At 44.0% G+C, this 19,838-nt stretch overlaps 1 protein-coding gene across 4 annotated transcripts; it reads right to left on the bottom strand.

Annotated features, from left to right (window-relative positions):
* Positions 1-963: 963 nt before the first annotated feature.
* ARHGAP19 (Rho GTPase activating protein 19) lies at positions 964-19,801 on the bottom strand. 4 transcript variants are annotated; one of them, XM_081911968.1, is made up of 13 exons: positions 19,652-19,723; positions 14,981-15,184; positions 14,225-14,325; positions 12,362-12,618; positions 8,999-9,079; positions 8,469-8,678; positions 7,939-8,165; positions 7,667-7,753; positions 6,901-6,966; positions 6,222-6,413; positions 5,984-6,082; positions 5,644-5,754; positions 964-3,282 (listed from the first exon to the last, which is right to left on the bottom strand). In XM_081911968.1, the coding sequence occupies exons 3-13, from the start codon at positions 14,251-14,253 to the stop codon at positions 3,226-3,228; spliced, it is 1,416 nt and encodes a 471-aa protein (XP_081768094.1). In that variant the 5' UTR covers positions 14,254-14,325; positions 14,981-15,184; positions 19,652-19,723; the 3' UTR covers positions 964-3,225. The 4 variants fall into 4 exon arrangements, with proteins under 4 accessions (XP_081768094.1, XP_081768096.1, XP_081768093.1 ...); XM_081911970.1 differs by lacking the exon at positions 14,225-14,325; XM_081911967.1 differs by lacking the exons at positions 14,225-14,325; positions 14,981-15,184 and having other exon boundaries at positions 19,652-19,801.
* Between the last annotated feature and the right edge of the window lie 37 nt (positions 19,802-19,838).

The raw sequence follows: 19,838 nt of genomic DNA, 5'->3' as shown, positions 1-19,838 counted from the left end.
AAACTGTCACGAAATTTCATTTTCCAGGAGAAATAGCTTTGGGACCTTTCCTAAGGTCAGTCTCCAGGGAAGTAGTTTGAGTTCAGGATCTCTCCGATTCCCTCAGTTTTGACTGTCAGCACATGACAACAAATAACTTCTCTGGGTTTTAACAATGTTAATGCTTCAGAAGTAGCATTGCCTACATGGGTTGGCAGAAGGTAGTTATTGGTAGCTCGCTGGATGATTGCAAGGTATAACCTTTTCCCCATCACTTTGTTCTGAAATAACTTGGATGAAGAGCTGCCTTGAGCCAGAGAAATGGTGCAGCTAGTCCAGCATTGTCTAGGCTGACTGGCAGTGGCTCTCCAGGGGTTTTCAACAGGGGTCAATGCCAGCAGGAAACCTAACTATGCCTTCCCCTCTAATTAAGCCTTGTGGAGAAGTGGGGTGGATTCTGACTGCATTGTTGTCTTGGTTCTCTACTCCATTAACTCAGTCCGTGGGAAGAACCTTCTTTCCATAGTGATCATCTAATACAGGCTCCCTCTTTTCTCAAATGTCTTTTCAGAAGCCCTTCTACAGAGGATGGGGAACCAGTGACCCTCTAGCTGTTAGTGGACCACCATGCCCATCAGCCCTGACCACCGGCTGTGCTGGCTACAGCAGATGAGAGTTGTCCTCCAATAACAGAATGGAGGACCTTCCATTTTACAATGTCTATGAGGACTAGTGTGATGCCCACTTTCTATTCCATTGTGGAATGATGGGCCAGTAATGGGAAGAATATAGAATCATGGGAAAGAGCAAGAGGAAAAGAAGTGGGTTGTTGATAGTTGGAAGGGAACGGGCACAGGAGTCCCCTGGTCAAGCCCAGCTCCAGAAGCACACACTTTTAAAGTCATTATATTTATGGTAACAGACTCTCCGTCTCTTAAATCCGATCTCCATTCTGCATAAAAAATAAAATTAGCCAAGAGTCTGTTAAGAAGGCACCAATAACCACCAGTATTTAATGTAGGATTTTCACATTAACAGAGGGCAATACACCACAAGAAACAACATATTATTTTACTTACATCACTACATTGCATAAATAAGTAAAGGTTGTCCACATAAGGATAAGTTAAGAGAACAGTAAAACATGAAAAACATTGGGGGCAGTCAGAGAACCTGCACAAGCAACGCTGACACAACAATGGGGGCAGTCCTGCTTTCACTTACAATACCGCTAAGATTTGAATGACCCAAGCTTAAGATCTAGAGTAACCGAAACTGGTTTTGCCCACTATGATTGCTTCCCCTGACATTTTTTTTGGCACTTTTCAGTCTTGCCTATGACCTCCCAAGTGTTAGCAGTTTTCTACTTCTTTGGTTGAAGCTACATACCAGCTTCAATGTTGGGGAGATGAGGAACATAGAAGCAGCTAACCTGTGAGTCTCCAGATGTGGTCGGACCCCAAACTCTTTATCAGCTCCAGACCATATGGCTACTTGTTGTGGGTGACAAGAGGTTGAGTTGAACACCACCTGCAAGGCCACAGGTTCCCCATACCTGCTTTAACAGGGGTGTATACATCTCTACACATCAGAAGACCATTTGACAGGGTCCCTGACACAGATTTACGACAGTCTTTTTAGAATAATAAAAAGAAGCTCAATCCTCACATATTTAGGAAATTCAAATATACAGTGCCTTTGCAAAAGCCTTTGAGCCGAATCTATCTGAGACTAAGGCAGAAGCCAGTTATCAGGAATAGTAAGTGGCCCTCCAGATGTTGTTCAACTCAGCCACATTAGCTGGGGCTGATGACAGTGTACTGGTAATAGGGAGTTTTAATAGGCGTTTTGTCCAACACAACTTGGAGGGCCACAGGTTCACCACCCCTGACCCAGACAGACACTTGTTCCTTTAGGTGCAGGGGAAAGCTTAGCAAATACAGAGCTGCAAATAGCAGTATTGCTATAGCATTGCACTACCCTCCCACCTGCCCTCTTCTCGTTGATGGAAGGAAACAGGAACATTTCTTTTATTCATCTTGACAGCCTCTCCTCCTTTCCAAGGAGCAAGTCAGTTAGCCTTCTGTATTTGCAAGTTCGTCTCTTCCAGTGCATTTTCAGCAGATTGTTAGTCATTAAACTGTCAGCCCCCTGTCCTGCCTAAGCAACGTACGTCAGAGCCTGGGCCACAGACAATGGGAATGTGACAGGTAGGGGGCAGTGAAACAGACTCCATCAGGCAGAGCCTCAGCCAAAACGCTGTCTTGGCAATCAGCGCTGATGGAAGAATAATTGTAGCAGGCGGAAGGCAAGTGTCTGTGGCAACAGAACTGGCGGCCTTTGAGGGGAGAAAGATGTAATCACATTGCAGGTGATTCAGCAGACATGCTAGAATTCAGGCAAGGAGCCCTTGGGCTCTATTTTTTTAAAGGGGCAGTTTGCAGAAATTCTTTCCTGCTACCGCTGCTCTTAAATGAGGGATATTGCTGGACTACAACTCCCAATCATCCCCAAGAATAGGACATGCTGGCTGGGCTAACTGGAGACTGAATCCAACAACATCTGGAGTGCCACAGGCTCCCTGCATCCCTGGTTTAAGATGTCTAAGTTCGGATACGTCCGACGCTGGGATTTGTGACAGATGAGCCACAGGCCTGAGGGAGATCCCTGCAATCTGGGAGAGGCAGCTAAGAGCACAGCTACTTCTCAAATCCCATCAGTAACCACAACAGAGAGACTTCCATACAAAGAGAGGCTGAGATGAGCCTAGCTGCCAAGGGGATCTGAAAGCTTGACTCTACTGTGGATGCTAATGGGAATTGCAGGGGTAAAAGAAACAGTGTGCGTACACACTAAAAGCCAAAATCAAAAAACAAACAAACAAACACCAGCCACAAAACAGGACAGTGTAAGCCAAGTCCCAAAGAACTGTTAGAAAGATGGACAGCTGAGAGAACAAGGCATACAAAGCAACCTCTCCAAAGAGAGGCTATACTGCAGATACTGTCCAGTCCATTCTCAGGCTAGACAAGTGGTTGAATAGTGGTTTCCTCATGTTCAATGGAAGAGTCTGTTATTCTGGCAGACACACAGTTGTAGGCCAGGCTCCAATAAGTGAGGTTAGAGGGATAAGCGAGTCCTGACTCACAGCTTGGGAGTAGCAGGCATTATCCACAGAGCTGCAAGTCTTTGCTGTGTGTAGATAGATACTGATATAAAGAGAGAGACCGACCATTGAGTGGATCTTCAAATGGAAGACTCCTTTGTCGAGGAACCATGGAATCGAGTATATTTACGGGAGTCCTGTACCAGAAGGAGAATAATTAGTACATTTGTACTGAGCTGTGCTTGCAAGCATTAGGAAAGGAAAGGAAGCCACCGACACATTTCGCCACATTACACCTCTGCTTCCTGTTGAGAAGACCAGATTTAAGGCTAAGGACCATTTTAACCCACTCTTCTAGCTTGATTGCTTCTCTGCACATCTTCCTTTCATTCACGGATGCTGCCAACAGAAATAGCCTACTCAAGGCAGTTTGAGGACTAACATTAACACTTTAAATCTATTCACTAGTTTTATCTGTCAGATAAAAGTTAACCATCCTGACAGCAGCTTCTTGGTCACTTCTTGTCAATGAGTTTAGGCATCAAGCTATAGACACACATCACACACTTAAAAAGAATCTTTGCAGCCTCTGTGATGCAATGGGTCAATGTGTCTGGATGTTAACCAGAGGTTGATGGTTCAGGCCCACCCAGGGGTGGCTGTGGGCAGGATAACTGCATTGCATGGAGCTGGACCAGATGACCCTTGGGATTCCTTCCCCCTCTACAATTCTATGATTCTATTCTTCCAAAAGGCAGTTTGGTAAGTCCACAGGCTTCATACCAAAAAGGAGAACATGAGATTGCAAGCTGCTGCTGCTGCTGCTGCTTATACATAGTAATGTATACATACAGAATTGAACTCCCCTTTCCTGTCCTCAGGGGACCTAAGACTTGCTCAAATCACATTGATGGCTGGAGAGGAAGCAGGTTTCTGTAACTAGGGAAGATGAGAAAACTCTAACCTCTGAACCTTGCTGTCACTCTCTAAGATAGGATGGTTCAGTTGCCAGCAACTGGCCTGCCTAAATTCAAGTCAACTTCTAACATGATCTTACTCATGCTGCATAGATTTACTAGCCTGCCGTGTCACACACTTGTCTGCCAAACTTCTGGAAATTAAGCTGCTCCAGAAAAAAATATGAAGCCTTAATTCAGAAGGAAGGAGCATCCAAATGCAAAAATGGCCATCAGCCAATAGGAGCAGAGGCATCAAGTTCAATTCCCCAGATTTGGAAAGGAAAGAAACAGCCTTTTGTTACACTGGGAAAGAAAGAGTTCAACTGCCTAAGAGCAGCAGGGCAGATGGGCTTAGGGCTCACTCCTACACTGGGTCAGGGGCTACAGGATTCAGTGGAAACCCTGCTGCACTGGAAGAATGCCACATGTGTCACTGCCATAACAGATATGCTGGCAGAACGCTCAGCCAGTGACATACGTATCTGGAAAGTGTCACAGCTATGGGCAACAGAGACAAGCAGCACTTATGCTGGATCCCGTACCCCTTCAATACACATCCATGTCAACATCAACACCAACACTTTATACCAAACATGGCACAGAAAAATTCCCTTCCAGTTGCTCCTTTGTAGGGTTGGCCACTCAGCACAAAAACTCTGCTGGGATGATTGGTCAGTAACCATGTACATGCCTCTTTATCTTTTCAGATCCACTCTGTCAGGTGCCATTCAATAAAAAAAATCAATGTTCCATAAGTATTGAATCAGGTTCAAGTGGCTTTAGGATGCAACTCTTGGAAGGAGGGTGGGTAGGGAGGTTGGATGTGACTTGGGCTCCCTCACTTCCTGTTTCCTCTGGCTCCACAGATGGGTCACTGAGAATGCACCAAGGGGATGAGTGTTGCTGCCAGGGGATATGAGGCAGTCAGTGAGGGATGGGATGCTACCCAGAAGGCAGAGCCATCAGGCACAGGGTGGTTGGGGGTTGGTTCTATGAGCTGCCAGGGATCTGAGGCTGGTGTGCAACTATGTGGGGTGGGGTATTTGAAGTGCTGGATCCCTTCCTACAAGGCTGCCTGGGGCCTCTTGGGAGCTCTGCTACTGAGGCTCACATGTTGGGATGCTGTGTATTGAGGAAGCATGGTCGTAGCTAGCATGGCTCCACTCACAAGCCTGCCAGTGTGGTTTGGCTCTCTTTGTTTCTGGGCAGCGTGGGAGGTATCATTTCTACCACATTCTGAAACTGGTGGACAATAGCAGTGTTTCCAAGGAAGTTGGGGTCATGGCTGGTGTGTCTTCCCTCCATTCCCCACTCATGTCCAGGGTTGAGCAGGTACTGCATTTAGTAGCCATTCCACTCGCATAGCAGTGGCATATTCCAGGCCCAGCACCAACACAGCTTAGGGCTGCTCCGTTAGTCATGTGAATGATGCATCTAGAGCTTTAGGCTTATTCCCAGACTTCCTGTTGTGCTCAGGATAATTTAGGGCGCCACATCAGTGCAGACAGATATAAACTGCAGGCAATAGCTAGCACCAACCCCCTTCATGAACCAACCCCATTATGAGTGCACAGTGATTGTTCTTCCAGCTGGCCTTACCATGCTAACATTTTCCTTGCTGCCGTGCTTCTGCTCTTTCATGCCCGCTGATTCCAAAACTGCATCCTTCCCTTTTTTATCCAAAGACCCTTGACTCCCCAGCACCTTACGCTGTATGAAGAAAAGGAAAACACTGGGATTGTGACTGGGGAACGGAAAGAAAAAGGCAACAGAACAGAATAGGGTTTATTTATGGAAGCCTGAATATGTACACCCCATACCATCAGAAAGCTTATGCATTTGGACAGCAGACAATATGCCCAATACATACACCAGCGAGAAGTAACTTGAGCAGCACCACTGCAGCTGAAGTTATTGTTAATGGTAGAAAGAGCCATACCTTGATTAAGCCACTGAAGGAACGAGTGCGAGCCCGCTTCTGGGTCCGGGGTGTGGGTACACCTGCCTGAGGAGTGAGAGCTTCAGGGTGCTTCTGAAACTAGAACACACACTTTATAGCATAATTAACTCTGCAGCATTGCCCATCTATCCCAAAGATTGATCCTGGTTTCCATTCCAAGCACAAAGCCCCATTCATGCCTCTTTGCTCCAGTCAGTTACCCAAGTCTCCCTTCTACCTGTTGAATGAGCTTCTTTTTCTTGGCAGAGTCTGGCATATTATGAACATGGTGGAATAGCTCTTTCAGTGCTTCTTCTGTATGTTGCTGTGTGTCTTCTTGGTGGGCAGAGGGATCCACCAGTCCTCGCTTCTTGAATTTCAGAAGCTGGAAGTCCTTGAAATTCCGGGGCACAGGCAAGTCCAAGTCATCCTGCAAAAATTCAAAAGAACCCTCTGCACTTCGGGCTGTTTTGTCCTATAAAGACCATTAGCACCCCACTCCCAATGAAAGCTATCTTGCCTTTCATCACACTAATAAAGGCAGTCTGAGCTTCATATCCAGTAGCAAAGTCAGACCTGGGTGAACAGCTGAGGGCTCGATCTTTTCCTCTCCCCCCAAAATATGCATGTGCTATAATAATGTTGTTCTATTTTTGACAGTTAAATGAGAATTTGTTCCATTCTCTAGAATTTTAGCCTAACTAGAACACATTTTAATAGAGGGGATATGTAGCAGTCCAAGTGACAAAATTGGGGTCGAATTACGTCTTTTCTGCCTTCCTAAGGAATAGATTTCCCCCAAAGAATCCCTTATTGGAAATTCTCATGACAAGACTGTTTTAGTTATCAGTTTGCTGACCTGCTGGTGCCCATGTTGGGTGCTCCCTTTCATGACCAATGTCATGGACTGCTCTTACCTTTGAGGCATGTGTTCTGGAGTCCAAGTAATGCAGCCTTGCACATTCCCGGATATATGAGGGAGCCTTGAGAGTGAAACAGAAGGAGTCAGACACAATTAAGCCAAAGTCTCCCCAACTTTGAGGTTCCATCCTATAGCAGTTGCTCCAGGCACTCACCCCGCCAGACCAGCAACTTCATCTTTGAATGTAATCCATGCAAAATCTTCTGAAGCGTGCTTCCTTTATAGGTAGGAGGGTCACCCAGGGCAAACATTCAGTCCTTTATCATCTCAGATATGTTGTATGCTACCAGATGCTTTAGGAGTCTCACTTTTTGACAATTAAATGTGAACCTGCCTAGTTTTCTAGAGATTTTAGCCATTAATAGGGGTATTTATTAAGCTAAATGGCAAAGAGGGACAGATGAGGACCCAAAGAGCAGCCTCAGAGACCATGATAGTAACTGATCAGGAAAGGGGCACTGTCTGGTTAAGGCAGAGTTTGGCACGGTAACTACAAGGACACTCACATGTGCAGGATATCCTGCCAATTTAATAGGAGGCCTTGTTTTCACATATCAGTGCCACTTGTGATCTACCCAGCAAAGGGAGCAGGCACAGTACACAGCACCTCCAAGGAAGTAATAGATAAAAAGATGTCAGGCTTGACAGTGTCAGGACTGTGCACAGAACATATTTTCCCCCAGGAGGGGACAGCCTGACACATTTGCTAAGCAGATACTGAAAGAGAGATAGAGATTGTCCCTTCCTTTTGAAGCACCTACCTTGAAGAGCTTCTGCGAGTGCTTGATCATAAAAGCCATCCCGTTATTTAGCTTGGGAATGTTTTCCTGTAGGTCACTGGCAGTCACCTGGCAATAGTGGAAAACACCAAAGCAGAATTGTTAGGAGAGTGTAGGTAAGATGCAAGATCCCTGGTAGAGGTAGGGAGTTATTTTCAGGAGTTAGGACACAGCAGCCAAGCTGGGATAGGACAGACGAACTCCTTCCCAGCCTGGTTTTTTGTACTGCTGCCTAAAAATGTAACATCACTTACATTTCGAGGCCACAAAATGTGAGGTGAAAACATAAGAGCCAGGTTATGAGCTGACATCTTGTTCCTGTCCTGCTTTTTGGCTGTCTGATAAAGCAGATCCAACAGCAATTTGAGCAGGCTGCGATTGGGGGCTGGCAGGATCAAGAAGAGGAGCTGCAGTGCTTCAATCTGACGCTGCTTATCGGGTATGTTGGTCTTGTTGCCCTTGTCATCCAACAGCATCAGATCTAGTAACAGGAAAACATCTCAAGAAACTTCATCTGCACACACATTTCAGGAAACTATACACTATTTTATCAACTGCCCATTCCCAACTTGCCATCACACTCCTTTGCACTCTTTTTTTCCTCAGCATAAATCAGAAATCCCAAAGATTTCATGCTTATATATTTCTATTATGACATGGGCAGAGAAAGTAGGCCTTTCTCTGATCCTAACCCAACAGCTTTATCACTGAACAAGGCAAACGCCAAATTATTGATGCTAACATCCTGTGGGCTGGTTCCCACTTCCCTCCAAGGCTGACTCACCTGAAATTTTGAGGTGTGCATGGAAATGTTTATGGGTCAACAAAGGCTCTGGTAATTCTCCCAAGAACATCTTCAGCAGAGTGGCTACATCATTGGAGTGAAACTCTCCTGAATCCAAGTCAATTTCTGTCCCACTGTTCAAGGCTTCTTTCAGGTTCTGCTGCCTGGTACTGTTTCCTGGCACTCGGAACAAGCCTTCCACCCGCAGATCTGCACCATGAGAAGAAAGACAAGAGGGGTATCAAGAATATGTTAGATAAAATGTTGTCCTCTTCTAGTATATTGACAAAGCTTCTTAACCTTTTATACCTTCCTTTTCTTCCTGCCACATTATCTGAACATCCTACAGAGGTCTAGTGCAAAAAGAATCACTAAACATTTGATATGGGGGGGTGGAGGAAAAGGTTAGTGTCTAGAATCACATAGCTCCTAGGACTTCCTCAGCTCAGAAATGAGTTAAATATGTGTCCCCAGGCCAGTCCACTATCCTTGACTAAACAACGACTGAAAGGAAACCACAAGCCACTTACTCTTATGCAGATATTCTATCAGTTGAGATATTTGAGCAATACCTTCTTCAGTCAGTGGAGCTCCAAAAACCACCCCTTTCTCTAGAGATGAAAAGGAGGAGATAATGAGTAGCCAACATCATCAACTGTTGTGAGACCCAGAAATGTGCAAGCATTTCCATACTATACTGAAAAGGCAGAATTAAAAAGCCCCAGTTCACTGTGTGTTCACTTCGACCCTTTCTCTTGCAAATGCAACTCCTCAGGTTTTAAAAAAAGCAAACAAAAAAACGCTTACTGTGATCTGGGAAGGAAAGTATGCTGTAAAACAGATACAGGTTTTCTAAACTTGGATCTGTTTCAAAATGACCCAAAGGAACATATTCCACAGAAGGATAGGCAATATATAAAAACTAACTTCCTGGAGCAAACCCGAAGTCCATCTTGACAAGCATTCTGTTTCCAGCAGGCCTAATTGAACATTTCATAGCAATGATAATCTTCCCTATTTGTCTCCATCATCTGGAATTCATAGGGACACAGCCTCAGCACATGGAACTCCATTTAGATACCAGTAGGCTGATGTTTCTCTTCTCTCCTCACATGCCCCAAATTCTGTTCACTGTGTTCCCTCAATTCTCTGGAGCAGTTCTGGGGAGAGTGTGGGGAGCACATGGCGGAGGAGGGGTGGGAGGAAGCATTAGCAGAACACTGCCATATACATTTAGCAGCTTTAAAGGGGAATAGAAAAACATGGTAACTTCCAATATGTGATTGGCATTAAAGTAAAAATGAATTTTGATACATGGCCACAAAGGGAATCAATTTGCCAGTCCCATGACATTCTTCCTGCACAAGGAGCTAGACAGGAAGGAACTGGAGGGGTCACCATCCCACTGGAAGGTACGAGCTATCTCATTTGAATAATTCTGCCCAGTGGAGCAAGTGGGGAGGGACAAGCTATCCAAGGATCCCCTCCCCACTACAGGGAAATACCCCAGAACAGGGTGGCTAACTTTATTTGGCATTGAGGGCTGGACACCTCTTCAAGGGCCACATGACATGTGCGCACGTCCAGTTACACACCATGCAAAATTATTGCTCATATCTAAAATCCTTCTTCCACCCAAAACTTTATCATTCACCTTCCAGTAATTAATCCCTCTTCTCTCCAGCGTTATACATCACCCTGCATGTTTTCATCCCCCCAACCCAAAGGTTCTTCATTCTTTCATTCATTCATTAAGCCTACTCCCTCCCACCCCAATATTCCTAGGGCATAGAACATCTGTATAAAAACTACATCTTAGATATTTGGGCTGATATTTGTAGTCATATTTAGGCAGGTAAAGGATTGTTCAAGCAATCTCACATTTCATCCTTTAAATGTGACGTTAATTATTTTGTTGCCAGGGCAAGATGGAAACCTTTGTAAGTTATATTGCAGTGGGAAATAAGGGCTGTATATTTTAATTCAGTTTGGAAGGAATATATCCCTAGATGATGATGAAGATGAATAGTAATTAGTAATAATAATAATATGCCACCCATCTGATTGGGTTGCCCCAGCCACTCTGATCGTCTTCCAGCAAAATAAATTTGCCAGAAAAGAAACAAGTAGAAATGCAGGTTGAGAGTCCAAGGCTGGTTGTCTACCAGATTTTTCTCCCAACTTAAGTGACTGTTTCCTTGTTCAGCATCTCTAAGCAACACCATAGGAACATTGCTCTTAGCAGCTACTGTACATAGGTCCAGTTAAGACTTTGAAGAGGAGATACAAATAAGGGTATCTTCAAAGGGAACCGAGACTGAGAGCCAGCTGAAGCAGGAGAGTATAGCTATAGGAATCCTCTTGCCTGCTAGTAGCACAGAATGACCAGCTGACCAAAGAATTAAACATAAATGTTTTACAAGTATGGGTGGGAGCACAACATTCATCCAAACCTGGCACACCCAAAAGTGTAGGCAGCACAATGGGAGGAAGAAGGTACACCAGTTGACAGCTGAACTAGTGATTGCTTTTCTAGGTAAGATATAAGGCATAGACTACACTGTTCAGACTATTTGCTCATCTAGATCAGAGTAGACTATTTGTCTGGCTGGCAGCAGATGTCTAGGATTTCAGGCAAACATTTTGCACATTAGTTTTAACTGTAGAAGCCAGGGATTATATGTGGAACCTTCCAAATGCAAAGTGCATGCTCTGTCACCAAGCTAAGGTCTCTCCCCAGCTCTCCTATTCCAGATGAAACAAGAGGCACAGTCCGTTACTATTGCAGCTGTATGTAGTAAACTACCCCCAAAAGTGGATCTCATGTGGGCAGGCATCTTTGCACACCACACCCTCCTCACTCTCTGCTGCTTTCCACCTCCTCTTCCCACCCTCCATAGAAGCACACACCTATGCAGTTTTCCCCTTTCTGTTTCGGGACTTTTTTTTTTAACCTGCTTTAAAAAAAATAAAGATGCATATACTACCTTCTAGCATGGGTGGCACCATTATGGCTGCCAAAACAAGAGCTTTGTCCTCCATAAGAATGGAATTGAAAGGGATGATAAAGAAAACTATGAGTGGAGAACCTGTGGCCTTCCAAATATTGATGACTACAATTCCCATCATCCCTGATCATCACTGGCCATGCTGCCTGGGACTGATGCGACTTTGAGTCCAGCAGCATCTTAGGGCCACAGGTTTCCCACCCCTTGTGTAAATCAAGTATTTAAATAAACATTGTCATTGTCTTACAGGCAATGACCGATTTAGCAGAAGAAGAAGAGTTTGGATTTGATATCCTGCCTTTCACTCCCTTTAAGGAGTCTCAAAGCGGCTAACATTCTCCTTTCCCTTCCTCCCCCACAACAAACGCTCTGTGAGGTGAGTGGGGCTGAGAGACTTCAAAGAAGTGTGACTGGCCCAAGGTCACCCAGCAGCTGCATGTGGAGGAGCGGAGACGTGAACCCAGTTCCCCAGATTACGAGACTACCGCTCTTAACCATTATACCACACTGGCTCTGTCCGAATGACGCATGATCACGCACACAGTGCCAAACCCAGAAGTAGCCCTGAAGCATCATAAAGATTTCCTGAAAAGGGGAAGAACAGGGGTGGAACAGAGTGGGAGTAGAATGGGCTTATGCACGCTACGCCAACACACGCAGGGGTCCAGAACTGAACCCCCATGTAAAATGAGAATTGCCTGTACTGCCCTTATTTTCTTTTGATAAGGGACTGGTCAGCACTGTACTTGGACCAGAAAGGTTTTCACATACTTCCTTGGAGTTGTTGCCACATATGTGGGACACTTAGCAGAGGCTGTACCCAGGATACCAAGGCTTAACATCAAAAAATTAAGGGGAAAATCTTAGCCAACACATCAGGCTCACCTTTGCGTTTCAGAGACATCAGGGAACGGAAAAACCCTGAGGATGTGCCAGGCAACTGAGGGTCCTCCTGTCCCATCAGCTGGGCTAGCTCTGCTCCAGGCAGGTCAATCAGCCGGGTGATGTTACTGACCACAAGCTCTGTGAATGCCTCAGGTTTCTCATGTCGCAGCTTTTCCACAAAGAAGTCTGGATTGAAGATGATCTGATGCCGTTGAAGGGAGGAGTCATTGCAGATAACTAAACTGCAAATGGCATCACTAGGGAGAGAAACAAAGATACATTACTTTGGGAGACATACCTGAACACAAACTAAAATACTCAGCTACGCAGTAGCCACCTGCAGATCTGGGGTAGGGAACCTATTTCAGCCCAAGGACAGCATTCCCTCATGGACAGTCTTCCTGGGAGTCACATACCAGTGGAGGGTAGAGCCAGAGGCAGGTATGTGACTTTTTATACAATAAGGTACATCCACCACGTAAAAGTTTCTAAAACACACACACACACACACACAGCTCTGCAGCAAGGCAATAAAGTGATGTTACAATAATTAAGAATAGATTCAACCCAGATAAAAGCACTTGAGGATGCAGGGCTGGTGATGGGCTTTGGCCATCCTGAGAGCTGAATAGAGAGGCTTGGAGGGCCACATTTGGTCCCCGGGGCCTGAGGCTTCTTATCCTTGCTGTAGATACCAGCACAACATGTATAAATCAAGTCAGGTGGGGATGACCAGATAGCACATCATTTAGCAATCAATCAAGTACAACCTGGAGATAGTCCTTCAGCATGGTCTCTGTTTGAGGGATGCACTCACCTGTCATATTACACATCAGACCCTACAGAGGGCAAGACCTTATAACTGGCCAAAGTTTGGTATTGAGATCCTAATCAAAATATTTAACAAAAAGACCAACAATTTAACTTACATTCCAAATTACTAAGCATGTATGAAAATAATCTAGAACAGATTTGAGGTAGAGATTGCATCATCTTCTGAGATGTGACATTCTGTGCCAGGTTTCTCTCTATGCAAAGAGAGCAAATTCCTGTTTTATGAGGGGGTTCGGTTGGACTCAACAAATATAATTATCTGTTTTCTTTGAGGTGAAGTATTATGAAAAATTTGTTGCAAGTCAAACATTTAAAGACACACAGGAAGAAAGGCTGTCACATGAATTTAACCAAATTATCTCTTATGCACTTGAATGCCATGATGCAGTGGGATATTTTTACGAAGATTACCCCTGTAGGTAATACCCTGCTGCAGTGCCAGCCTAGGGGTGAGTTGTAACTGGACAGTAGGTTCTTAATTGGAGCAATTAAGTTGGCAAAATCACTCCAAAAGCAGCAAAGCATGGAGAAGTACCGCTTTCTCCAGCCACTTGGTGAGTTGGCTGCCAAGTGCAGTCTGATTCCAGTGCTGCTTGGTAGACTACCCTGCAGTTTGACGTGCTTAACAAGCCGAGGACAAGATGGAGCAGTTCAGCTCAAGCAGCTGGGAATGATTGTCGATTGACCTCCCACTTGCAGCACATTCTGCTGCCTTATACATGTCAGCCCACTAAGTACATTGTGTCCAAAACACATTGTAATCTAATTAGATCCAACTTCTCTCTACTTGCTTAATGCAGTAGTTAGTGTCTTCACCCAATAAAACTGATCACTCCACAGAATAGCTATGCCAGTTATTCACCCTTCCCTCCCGTGTGTCCCAGTCATGATCTAAACATTAAAGAAAATCCACTGAACTAAATTTGACTGTCATTCATGCAATACCTATTTGTAGGGTTTCAAATCTAAACTTCTAGGAAATCTGATAGCCCCTATTACTTAATAAACACAGAAAGTCAGATTGCTTACACAAGTGCAGAAAGCTTCTGATGAGGCATTGGGAAGCAGAGACACAGCGAGAAGAACTTGCTCCTTGTTTTCAGAAACAGATCTGCCTGCTCCAGCACAGCCTATGCAAATTCCATGCACACTAAACAACACAAAGACTCATTTATTAGCCCTCTTGGCACAAATGCATCAACCTTGATATGGAGCCAAAGCAGAACTCAGGCTAACCAACTTCTTCTCCACTTTTCATACCTCACAGAAAGTGACAGATGGAACGCTAGTCATGTCACCTGCATCAGACTTGAACACTGAATGGAGAAAAGTGTCCTTGTCATATTCATTGACAGACTCTGCCCATGATTTTAAACAATTACTTTTAAGATTTCTTCAATTTTAAGCAAACCCTCACAATAGTTTAGACATCGCAGTTGAAAATAGCTCTTGGACTCATGCTGGTATATTCCCCTCATTCATGTCCAGTATATTATGGGTATATGCATGGTGTGTCTGTGTGCGCGTGTATTCACACAATATATAAACTCTCATCTCTACAGACTTTCCTTCCACATCTTCTGCATAAAATTCTTGTCTTTGCCTTGGTGACTTCATGACTGTGCCCTACCTACCCTACCTGGTGGATGTGATGTCACTCACTGCTGGAGACTTCCAAAAGCTTGCAACCTTAGCACTTAACCCCAAAATCTTTTACTTCTTCCATTGACTTCACCATTCCCAGTTACTAGAAACCTTTAATGCATCATCTCCATCTAGACTTACCACATTTCTACTTTTCTTTATGCAGACCTTTGGTTGAGTGGATATCCTCCCTCCTCTTCAATTACTATCCTGAGGTGTTGTTTTGTCAATTGCATTACTGATGAATTTTGTGGTTATATTTTTTGAGGTTTTAATACAATTGTACTCTTTTAGTTGTGATATTTTTCTAACCTGCCCTGGTTAGAAGGGCTGGTGAAAGGCTGGCTACAAGTAAAATATCAAAATAATTAATAAAAAGAAATCTTTTTAAAATCTCCCCTTTTCATGTTTTTCATTCCCCAGTGTGTAACTACATTGCATAAGATCGTGGGGCAACATTGCATAAGATCGTGGGGCATCATTTGTTGTCTCCCCCACCCAATTTATTTTTAAATTTTATTTTAGGTACTCTCAAAAACCTAACAATCAAAAGAAAACAATACCATAAATAATTAGAGGTTACATCCCATCTCTTCTTGTTGCCTTTTTCTCATCTGAAACCAGCCTGAAGGGTCTTTTGAGTACAGCTTTCCCCTTGTTTTAATTCTTTAATCCCCCATGCATTTGGGGCATACTGTAACAAAGAAATGGGCTTGCAGTCCATTTATTGTCTTGCCCTGACAACTAAAATCCAACCCAATTTTATGATTAGAGACCTCACAGTTGGAAACAGCTCTAAACCCCCTTATTCCGTGCTACATTTTACTGGGCTTTGTAGTTTTGAAAGGTCACTTTATCAGCAACACTCCCCCGCACAAAAATATGCCTGCCTATTATTAACGCTAATGAAATGGAAATGCGAGACAGCACATACAATCAGAACCCTTCTCAGACAGCCCAGTCATGCACAATAGAAAAAGCCCTGTACTGCAGCCATGTTAAAGGAGGAGGAGGATGTGTACAGCCCAGTCCCCCAGTTTGCATAATATTAGAAAAGAGCAGTTACTGATGTGGGCAGGGGGAGCAATCTTGTTTGCTTTGCAGCTTGGATTCTCCGCTTTTATTTCAATAGTATTGCAATCATCAGTGCAATAACCTTCAGTGTTGCTGCTTTACCCCCTCTATTCTTTGTGTCCAATTAGAAAGCGGGTGTCCAGGAGAAGGAAGAAAACATTATTTGGTTTTTGTTACCAAGGCTGAAGAAAAACCAAATTAGCAAGGGCAATGTTTTGCTCATGAAGGGGTTGGGGCGGGGAAGGATGAGTGACAATGACATGAATGAGAAGACTTTTGTGAATGGAATAAAATCCTCAAGGACTTTGATCTAGTGCCATAGCAAAACAAAGGGGAGCTGGGCTCAATAGAAAGACAGACTAATGGAATTATGTGATCACTTTAACTGAAGCAACATCTAGGCTTCTTATAGGAGCATATAATATTTTTTCAGTCATGCACAAGGCTGAGCCTCTGACAGCTTCCAGAACTTTTAACTTGGTGCTTAGGACCCTGTGCTTAAGTACCTAATACTTGGAGCTGAAATATCTGAAGAGCAGCTCTAATACGTACTGATTCGCCTGGGTGTTAAGGTCTGCAGTGTAGATCCTACAGGTGGTTTGGGCCATGACAGAGTGTGGGAGGGCCTTCTTTGATGTGGCCCCCAACTTGTGCCATGCTTTTCCTCTAAGATGCATCTGGCCGTATTATTGTAACTACATTGTCAGTGGGTCAAGACACACTTCTTTGCATAGGTCTTTGGGGGTACAGGATTAATTAAGAATATGCATTCCACTGCAGTGTTGTTACTGATGCTGCTTGCTTTGATATGCTTCAATATATGGCAAGGCATGTTACTTGTATGTAATTCAACATGGGATTACAGGGTGGAGTAGGCTATAAAATACATATAAATATAAATAAGGTGAAGAACACCCACAAGCATTTGAGGTAAGGCCACAGTAGAAGATGATTGTTCAGTCACGGCAGGTACAGAGGGATATTAATAAGTAGAACAGTTAATTTAACAATAAAAGATATTGCAAGGAGCAATTGGCCCAGGGGGGAAATATTGATAAGAATTGATTAAGCACAGAACAGTGTCTGCTTAACATATAAAATATTGACAAATTGTAATCTGTGGTTTGAACCATGGTATATTTGTATCAGTGCTAGGATGCTTGTGCTATCATCAACTACTGTTTGAAGAATGAGAAGCTAATAATTATTATTGTTCATACTTTTTGCATTTCATTTTCCTCTGATTTTAATCCTCACCAACTATGTGTACATATACCTGCAACTCAGGATAACACTTCATGCATCTGAAGGATTGCAGCCCTTTAAGGTCATGCCATAAAATAAGTGTTAAGAAAACTTTCCTCCTGTAATCTCCAACTTCCAGAGGATCAATATTAGAGCGTTGCAGGACCATATTTCAAGGAATAAAGGGATTAAAAGTGATTGCGAAGAAAGGCCTTTTAACAGTGAAAGGTGGTCAGAAAATAAACTATGGAAGAACCAACTGCTTAATAAAACATGCCTGTTGTGGAGAAATGAATACTAAGCATTCATTTTGGCATTTCTTACAAACAGAGCCGTAGTCATGCTGTCTGTATCAAAGGCCTAAGCTAATGGATGACTTTGAAGATTACACTGTAAGATCAAACAGAATTGCTCCAACTGCAGTTCCTAAAAAAAAGAACTGGTGCTCCCTGAAAAATACAGTAGAAAATAAACTATTAACTCTACAGCAGACTCCAGCAAGCTTGAGCAAAGAAGCCATTTAACCTACAGGATGCGAAGAATAAACATGCTAAAGCCCTGAAAAAAAAATCAAAAGCTCACAAAGCAAGGAGGATGTTTATAGAATAGAAATTTTTATTTTATTACACATGGAACTTACCACCTTTCTTTTAGTAGTGGCGCAACTACTCATAGCAAAAAGAAACTATTAAAAAAGACTGCAAAGGACTTGATCATCTACACACCACACAATGGAAACAGAATATGTGGACACTTGCTTTATCTGAGAAACTAACTAAGAGAATACACGACCTGAATGATACAACCAATATTTTGTTGCAATATGGCATCCCATTATAAAATATTCAAATAAATGCCCTGATGAGTGACACCCACCAATTATGCATATAGATTTATGGGAAAATTTGACACATTCTGGGGGAGTGGGGAACCAATTGTTTTGGAAATGTCTTCTGGAAAATTAATAAAATGTATTTTAAAAAAGAAATTTTATTCTGACTTGTTTCTTGCATAGTATTGAAATGTATCGTTCCAATAATGGTTGAAGTAGCAATGGTTGTATTATTAACCTGTTAACACATTGCATTTATTTCTTGATATATTTACATCCCACATTTTCTGCAAGGAGCTAAAGATGGCATACATACTTCTTCCTCTCCCCATTTTAGCCTCACAACAAGCCTGAGATTAGTGCTGAGAGAGGTTGACTGGCCCACAGTCACCCAGTGAGTCAAGCAGAGATATGAAGCCTGGTCTCCCAGATTCTAGTCCTACACTAACCAATACACCACATTAGCTCTGTATGAACACTATTCCTTTGATATTAGGGCAGAAAAACCACACTTTGTACTTTAGGTGTGCACACTGGCACATGGAAAGACAGTGTGGCCTAGTGGCTAGTGCCAGACTAGAACCTAGGAAACTAAGGGTTCAATTCCTCACTCAGCCATTAAGCTCTCTGGGTGACACTGTCCAGTCACTGTCTCTCAGCACTAACCTACTTATGGGCTTCTTTTGAGGATAAAATGAGGAAGGGGAAGAACCATGGACATCACCCGGAGCTCCTTGGAGAAAAAACTGGTACTGTATATAAATGCAATAAATAAAATAAATATCTAGAAGAACCACATGTCAACTAGATTGGAACATTGACATCCTCTGTATCTCTCCTTCATCCCACCCAACAACCACCCCAAAACCTTTCCCAGTCCCAAATCACTAGGATTTCCCTTCATAAGAACATAAGACAAGCCCGCTGGATCTAGTCCAGCAACCTGTTCTCACAGTGGGAAACCACTGTGAGCCTACTCTTCCCTCCTGAAGTTTCCAGCAACTGCTATTTGGAACCACTGCTGCCTCCAACTGTGGAGGCATTGCACAGCCACATCATGGCTGGCAGTCATTGACAGCTCTCTCCTCCATGAATTTGTCTAATCCTCTTTTCGAGCCATACTGGTTAGTGTCAATCACTGCCTCCTGGCAGGGCGAGTTCCATAATTTGACCAATTATGACCTCGTCTTTCATCTGTCCTATGTCTTCCAGCATTCAGCTGCATTGGATGCCACTCGTCCTAGTGTTGAGAGAGGGAGAAAACCTTCCTCTATCTGTTATGCCACGCGTAATGTTATCAGATTCTTCTGTCATGTCGCCCCTTACTCACTCCCGTCTCTGCTCCTCGCCCAGGCGCGTCTAGAGGGAGAAGGGAGATCCGCCTCCTTCGCTCTCCTCAGCCCCTGGGCAAAGAGCAAGAGCAGACGGGATAGGCTTCAGAGCATCGCACCTCCGCTCTATGAAACAGCTTGCCCTAGAGGCAGGACCACAGGCCTCACGTCCCAAGGCCACACAAATGATTGAGGCACCACAGCGAAAGGCTCGTATACCCTATGCCTTGTTTCTGTCTCAACCCCGCCCTCACCTGACCCACTTCAGCTTCTCAAAGTCTTCTGGCCACGCAACCTCGGCCCGCCCGGCGGACACAGCAACCGACCTACCTGCCCACTCGTTTCTCTCCTCCTCTCCCCCTCAGAGCCGACTCCGCCGCCATCTCATATCTGCCGCCTTGCCTTCCGATTGGTCGCTTCAACTGCAAAAGCCTATTGGCTGTTTGCAAAATAGTCCCACCCGCCGCCGCCTCGTGGCCGCGCAGCCATTGGCCTGTTCGAACACGGCAAACGCCTA

This window comes from Podarcis melisellensis (genome assembly GCF_964234715.1).
Source record: "Podarcis melisellensis genome assembly, chromosome: 5".
In the NCBI taxonomy this organism is placed as follows: Eukaryota; Metazoa; Chordata; class Lepidosauria; order Squamata; family Lacertidae; genus Podarcis; species Podarcis melisellensis.
This window is presented reverse-complemented; position numbering and strand designations above follow the sequence as displayed.